This window comes from Mytilus trossulus, chromosome 3 (assembly GCF_036588685.1).
Source record: "Mytilus trossulus isolate FHL-02 chromosome 3, PNRI_Mtr1.1.1.hap1, whole genome shotgun sequence".
Lineage (NCBI taxonomy): Eukaryota > Metazoa > Mollusca > Bivalvia > Mytilida > Mytilidae > Mytilus > Mytilus trossulus.
In genome coordinates, this window is record NC_086375.1 from 61,549,430 (window position 1) to 61,557,873 (window position 8,444).

Sequence of the window (8,444 nt, forward strand, 5' to 3'; positions counted from 1 at the left end):
TGACTATAAATTTGTTAATAATAGTGTGACATTTCAACATGAGGGAGCAGATACCGCCCCAGATACTGCTCTGTTTGTTCTCATCCAATTCACCAATTAACAAACCTTTTTTCCTGGTGAAAGAAAGGGAAGGGGCGGGGATAAAAATATTCTATGAAAATTGAATGTCATCAAATTTCTGTGTGTTCTTCCTTTGGCTACTATTTTGAAAAGAGGCTGGAAATTAAAACATGTGCTTGGAGTAGCGCCCCCTTATCAATTACACATTCCAATGAGTTTCAAGTTGCAATAAAAAATAACATAATACAAGTTTTAAAAAAAATGTCATTTTGGATTGTGAATATTTTGTAGATGGGCCTAATTCAGTTGAATGTGGAACACCATATTTTAAACCTCAGTTAGGGAGCATAAGAATAGTAGGTGGAAATCGTGCAAAAAATTTCACTTGGCCATGGATAGTACAGCTACGACTGAATGAAAAACATGAATGCGGTGGAGCAATTATTGCTCCGAATTGGATTATAACCGCCAAGCATTGTTTTCTATTGTATGTACATCTAATAATAAGGTTCAGTTTTACTTCATATAGAAATATCGTGTGATATTTCAAAGACGATTGCGTGAATGCCAATGAATACCTATACTTTATGTAATTTTTTGAAGACTTCTTGGAATTTTAAGATGAAATGAAAAACAATTAAATACAAGGTTTAATGTAAAGAAAGAAGATGTGGTATGATTGCCATAGAGACAACTCTCCAAAAGAGACCAAATCGTACAGCAGTTAACAAATATAGTCCACCATACGGCAGTCAACAATGTGAAAATCCCAATGGGCATACAGCATAGACAGCTATAAAAGGCCCCAAAATGACAAATGTTATACAATTCAAACGAAAATTTAAGGTTCTAATTTATGTACAAAAAATTAACGAAAAACAAATATGTAACACATTTTCAAACGACACACCATTGAATAACTGGTTCCTGACTTATGACAGACACATGCATACAGAATGTGGCGGGGTTAAACATGTTAAAGCATGCACGAATACTTATATATATCATTTATATTTACTCTTTTTAGTCTAGATAAAAGATATTATTACAAATTTACAGCAACTTAAAATTGATAAAAAAAAGTTGAAATAATTCAGGAAAAAACGTCTCTTTATTCTTTATTTTGATGATTTTTAACAGACAGGTTAACATTATTTTGATTTGTATTTTTTATCATTATTCTAGAGTTAATGATGCATCCAAGTGGACAATTTATGCTGGTAAGACCCACAAGTCTTTGCAAGAACCAGCAACACAACAAAAAAGACAAGCTGTCAAAATCGTCGATGCAAAAAGTCCTAACCACATTCTTCACAAGGACATCAGCTTAGTAAAAGTTGACAAGCCATTCCATTATAACAATTATGTACGACCAATATGTCTGCCGACAAAGGATGTAAAAGAAGGAGATATTTGTTTGGTCAAAGGTTGGGGAGAGACGCAAGGTACATTGAATACATAAGTTAAAATAAAATTGAGAATGGATATAAGGTAATGTGTCAAAGAGAAAACAACCCGACCATAGAGCAGACAACAGCAGAAGGCCATCCACAGGTCTTCAATGCAGCGAGAAATTCCCGCACCCAGAGACGTCATTCAGCTGGCACCTAAACAAATATATATACTAGTTCAGGGATAATAAACGCCATACTCAAATTATACACAAGAAACTAAAAGTTAAAATAATACAAGACTAACAAAGGCCAGAGGCTCGTGACTTGGGACAGGCGCAAAAATGAGGCGGGGTTAAAAAAATTTGTGGGATCTCAATCCTCCCCCTATACCTTAAACCAATGCAGAAAAGTAAACGCATAACAATACGTACATTAAAATTGCATAGAAGTGGTAATTGTTCGCAAAATTAATGTCAATTAAAGTTATATGAAAACTCAAATTAAAAAAAAACATGCATATGTATTTTATAACTAAATGGATAGTTTTCATTATACAACTTATGTACATATACTTTTTTCTGAAGAAAATTCTTTAATTTGGCCACATTTAGAAGAAGTTTACTAATTTGTATTTGCTGGCTTCCAGGAAGCAATTCGCCGACAAATTTTCCGTATGCATAGTGACCTGAGCGTGACCCTCCTCGTAAAAATCCGGTGAACGCAATACGCATGGATCTGTCATTAAAATAAACAATTATATGAGTATACATGTAAAACACGTGCTCAATACCCATGCTCTTTGTCATTTGTTTACTATAAGGTGACAATCGGTAAACTTCAGCTTCAAAACACGGCATTTAATGAGCAGCCATATTTGTTTAACCATAACAGACAGACAGAAAAAAAATTGACGATTATACGATATATTTGCATAAAACATGATAAAGTCGTGCACAGAGGACTAAGTTTATGATATATACATGCGTTGGTTCAATAATTGGATAAACATTATCTTTAACCACTCGCTCGTTTCATATGACTTTAAACCATTATTCCACAAAAATTGAAATACTGCCCTCAGAATTATCAATACAGTCGACTTCTTATTCTGCTGCAATTCGGTAATTATAAACATTTTCCAATATTTTTTTCTGGCTAGTTTCTACTTACTAAAGTGCGAACTATTTTTTCGATTATCATATTTTTCTATTTTAATTATCATAAGATGATATTTCTGTAATATTGTTCTTCTATAGAGTGTCAAATTAAATATTTTAACAGGTACTGGCCATGCAAATGTACTAAAACAGACTATATTACCGATTAAGGATACAAAGAAATGTAATACAACCATCAATCCAGTTTTGAAAGGACAAATAACAGAAAACATGTTTTGTGCTGGACATCAAGGTGGCGGACATGACGCTTGTCAGGCAGGTAGATTTAAAGAAATGTTCCTTCTGTTCTAATGTTCATTTTAACTGTCGTAATTGACCAGAAAGATTATTTGAAAGGCATAGAAAGAAATTACTGAAAAAAAAAGAAATAAAGGCGAATCAAATCAAAGTTTTACAACTATGTACATAGAAAATCAAAAGATATGGCATATAAATGGGAGATTAAGTCAGCTATAAAAACAGGTAAGCAAACCATTACCACACAAAAATGCATGTACCACGACAGTATTCTGACAGTTGTACTTCGCTCATTTCGTTGAAGGATAACCGGTTTGATAATTTAATTTAGTTTTTCTTCTTCTTTTTGAAATAATCTTACAGTTCGGTATATTTGTTTTACTTCTTTACTTAATCTTTGCGTATTTCTGACGTTAGAAATATGTTCAATTAATAGGGTGATAGTGGCGGACCATTTGACTGCGTACATTCCGATAAATGGTACCTTTCCGGTATTGTGTCTTGGGGTATAGGCTGTGCAGGTATGTCAAGATTTATAACTATAGTACTGGTATGTTTTGTAATAATGAGAAGATGTGGTCTGATTGCAAATGAGGTAACTATCACCAATGTTCAAATAAAGTAGATAAAAGCATTTATTATCCATTTAATATCTCATTATTCAAATATGCCGACTTTTAATTTAAGTCCAAGACATTGTCGAAAGAAAAAAGTGATTGTGTTTTAACAAAAGGCCCCATAAACATTAATTAGTTGGATTATTTTAAAATATAAATACATTGTACGTTGTAAACTTCACAATGAATGCAGTTCAGGCATATCAGTTATGTTTCTAATGACCTTGCGCACGATGTTCCTACACCACGACGTTACACTACCACGACGTCAAAGAGGGTTTTCTGAAACTTTTGACGTACATTTAATAATGAATTATTCAATTTGCAAGTTTCATTTGCTTTTTTTTTGGTGTAGTTGGTTGATTCTAAATCTTTTTCTATTAATTTTGTGATGTCTATTTACCATGAATTTATTTATTTCAAGTTGTGGAAATCGATTAAATAATGTTTACCCTTAAATCACCTGAAAATGCTGTATTGTCGTAAGTAATGAACTTGAAGGAAGGAAAAATGGGGCAGAACTATACAGTTTTCAATAAATGAATTATAACAAAACTTTAATGCAGGCTGCTAAAATTGCTTGGTGCATATCATCTTTCATTGTAATTTTTTCATATCTTGATCCGACCCTAATACAAATATATCCGACACACTGCAAGTAAATAAAAACATATTTACCCTTGATTAATTTGAATTGAATTGTTTTAAAAATGTGATTGACACATAACTTGTCGACATACAATCATTAAAGAAAATTATTACAACCCGATCTTGAAAATTATTTTCCCAGTCATTTGTAGTTGCTTGTTTTTAAAATGTACTAATCTTCTCCTGAATCGTCCGTATAATACGGGGTTGCATTAATTCGATGAAACTGTTTTTGTCGCTGTTTTCGATAAGTCTTTCAGTTACCTCCGTGTCATACACAACATGCACCGTGGTGTTTTGTTCGACAACCAGCAATTTTTGTTTTAATTTCACCACGCTATTCGTTTAAAGTATCAGGAATATATGATGGAACTTGACAAAATTTGGCACATGTAACGTCGGAAAAGAAGCGTTTGTTTGGACTTTTCGACGTTTTTCGACGTTTGGACAAAATGGCTACCGTTTTGTAATGTTTCGTAGCATTTTATTCCTTTAAGACCTAAACATGCTGATAATAAAAAAAAATGTAGACTTTATGTTCTTTTCGTGTGTCTAACTTTTGTTTTGGTAAATTATAAATTACTTATTGAAATATCAGGTAAAAAAACCGCATTAATTGCATGGACAAATGAAATATCAACTTGGACAAAATGGCTACCGCTTTAAAAACGACTGTGTAGAGATGGTTTTATAGAATCTACAATTTTTGAACTCACGCACAATGAGGCAAATGTTTGTTCTTTCGGTAGATGCTATATTTTTTCACATTTTTTAGACATGTCTAGGTATGCCAAGTTTCGGGAAGATCAGAGAATAAGAAATAGGATCACTATATATAAGAGATAAAACAGTTGTTCAAAAATGTAACGTTGGACATCCATTTTTTCCATACAGCTTTGTTATTTTAATTCTCAAATAAACTAGATATTACTAAGCATATGACCAAGATCTATGAAAACATAAAGGAAAATATATACTAAATTAGTTTTTATAGTGGTTAGTGTATGTTAACATTTTATTTTGTTTTGCGGAGGAAATTTCGAAGATTCTGTTTTAAATCATAAGGGTTGTAGGAACAGCGTGCGTGACGTTAATACGTTTCAAATTACAAAAAATTCCCATCTGACGAAATTAGATGCAAGCCACAGCCGAATTCTTACTAAAAATAAAAAGTTTACCAAAGGTATATGTATATGAATGTTTGTATCAAAACACTTTTTGGTATTTGGATAAATCTCTGGATCACATCTTAAAATTTATGACTTTTTCTCAGATTGCCGCTATTTTTTTGCATCTCTTCATTTTACAAACAGAATTTTTAATTAAGAAAGAAAAGGCATTGTAAATAAAAGCATGTCTAGATATTATTTTATTGTTTTGAGATTATAGAAATCTATGACACGATGAAGATATCCTATGACATGGAATAACTAATTGTTAATATAACTTGATTAAGTAATTTTAATTTCCATTTCAGAGAAAAATATGCCTGGTGTGTTTGTTAATGTGATGAATTTTGTAACCTGGATCACCAGTACCTTAGCATTAGATTGACATAGGTTGTCAATACAACATGTCTATATTTAGATATTAGTATATGTAGGCAAATTTGTAAACTCGCATTGTTTGGTGACTATTACTTGCATTAATTCAATAACCTTTTAGAAAACGAAATACAAGCAAGAAATAAAATGTTTACCCTGAACACCCTGTAAGGATCATTTGAGATTCGTAATTCAATGATCAAAGAGGATCGGAATATGGGGATACTGAATTCATTCTTTTTCAGAATCAATATCTGAGTATGCAATAAGATTTTCAAAAATTCACTATCATAACTAATATTAATTCTTATACTATCTATTACAATCCTATTGAGGCAAATATGGAGATTATAACTAAAGACTTTTTGTTTTTGGTTTCTTTATTGTTATACACTCTAGACTAAAAAGTAAAGTCATAAAAGCCATATCAGCACAATCAGCGGTCATCTATAAAAGTTTTCGACATGAAAAAATGTGAAACAGTTAATTGAAAAAGTCTTACTGTCTGATTAATGACAAAACAATAAGCGAAAAACAAATATGACAAATAGTCACCATGACAATAATTGAGTTACAAGGTCCTGACACCGGACAGGCACATGCATAATGTTGGGGGGTTTAACATGTGTATTAGTGCCCAGTCCCAGATAACAAAGGATATTAACTACAATCACGTCTCCTTTTCCACGAATGTGACCTACTAAATTAGACATATGACCGGGTGTGTACTAACATGAGGAACACAACGATCTACATGTGCATACCCTTCCCCAGTACCTAAGATCATCGCATGTAATATGGGGTTCTTGTTGCACAGTCTTTAGTTGTCAATGTTGTGTTTTGTGTATTGTAATTTGTGTTTGTTGGTCTTTTTCATTTATAGCCATTACCTTTTTGATTTTCAATTTATGAGAACGAATGTTCCTTTGTTATATGTCACCTCTCTTTTTCCAAATTGTGCCTGAAAACACATAACCCCGTCACATCCTTCAAGAGCTTGTAATTTAATGGTTAAATGTTACTGATGTATACCTGTTGTTTACTTCATTAGTCAAGCCGTTAGTTTTCTATGTTGAATTGTTTTACAGTATGCATGTCAGGTTTTTTTTATAGATTGTTAAACGGTGCAGGTTTTTTCTCTCATAGATGAAAACCGTACGGATCATAGAGCTGGTAACTTCGCCTTCACTTAGTTTTAGGTGAACAGTTGTCTCAATGATAATGGCATCTAAGTGTTGAATGACATTCTATTAAAACAGTTCAACAATTTTAAAAGGCTTTCTTTACTATACTACCGTTAGATATTGAATATCGAATTAAGTTTTCATTTTCAAATCCTTGAGAAGACATGAATCATAAAAAATCATCTTTTGAAATTGAAAATTTAAAAAATCGGTCATGTCGAACGTCGAATCTCAAATGATCTTACGTAATGAGTTCAGAATTTTCAGGCCTTTCAACTACAAACCCAAAAACATTTTTATTCCACCGTAAGGACAGATACGGGAGATGACTTACTTGACGATAGAAGGCCGATGGCGTTTTTTTCATATTGTAAAGGTTGTTTGCAAATAAGGACAAACGAACCAACAAAATTAAAGAAAGTATGGTTGATTTTTTAATACAATAAATGACTTTTATACTATCTCAGTATTCTTTAGTATTCTTTGTTTTATAAATTGAGTACGATATCAATGAACCGTTTCTCTATATGTTTAGATTAAATGTTCAAAGTCGGAACATTCTGGAAGCAAACTAGAATTTGAATATTAAATATTAAATAAAGAGGCAAAAGATACCAAGGGGACATTCAAACTCATAAGTCGAAAACTAACTGGAATTCAGATGCTCCGGAAAGGTAAGCAGATCCAAACAAAGGGAAACCAGGAATAATTAAAAGTATTGAATAGTACAAGCCATATCAACCATTAATTGCCGACTCTTTTTAAAAAGAAGTACAACAAACAAACACAGTGTGCATACTGAATGTCAGAGCTGTTTACTGACGATACTTGATAAAATTTCGAAAGTCTGAAGGATAAATTTAAAACTGAAGGTTTCACTACAGAGTTTCACATAAATTTAACATCATCAAGATCTAAGACAATGAATTTCATGTTATACAAATGTGTACGCCTTATTATTATTCCATACACCAACTCATAGTATTCAGGAACCATTGATCAATGATCAGTGACATGCCATTTGCACATGAACACCTTACAATCATTCAGTACTACATCTATAACTGACCTTTAACTGAAAGTATTTGAGAAAAAGAATTAAAAAACAAGAAAAACAATGACCATAAATATGAGGTCAAGGTTAGATGATCCTTGATAAGAAAACATGTACATTTTACAATCATTTCATACACCATATATCATAGTTGAACAATTACAATATTATTTGAAAAAGACAAAAACAACTTTTTTATTTTACATCTAATGAAACATGAAAACGAGGTCAAAATCATATAAAACCTACCAGACTTACATGTACACCTTTTAATCAAACCAAGCACCAAATATAGTTGACAATGGCAGTAATTCTTATGGCTTGCATTCTGCTACTTTTGTCACAGGCCATATGAAAACAAACAACACAAAGTTACCAAGTCTAGACCCTGGTAAGTGTAGTTGTATGTCATACCTAAGTGTATTTGTTATCTCAGGAATTTGGCATTGTCTAATTTTGGTATTTTCTGTTTTATTTGATCACAACTGTTGTAGAAAATGGACAAGTTTCACCTTAGATATATTGTAC

General features: G+C 32.1%; 1 protein-coding gene across 1 annotated transcript; it reads left to right on the top strand.

Annotated features, from left to right (window-relative positions):
* The first annotated feature begins 38 nt into the window (after positions 1-38).
* On the top strand, positions 39-5,882 carry LOC134710930 (plasminogen-like). The gene is made up of 6 exons (XM_063571345.1): positions 39-72; positions 352-547; positions 1,246-1,505; positions 2,736-2,887; positions 3,306-3,390; positions 5,612-5,882. Exons 1-6 carry the CDS (start codon positions 39-41, stop codon positions 5,686-5,688), a joined length of 804 nt encoding a protein of 267 aa, XP_063427415.1. The 3' UTR covers positions 5,689-5,882.
* Positions 5,883-8,444: the final 2,562 nt, after the last annotated feature.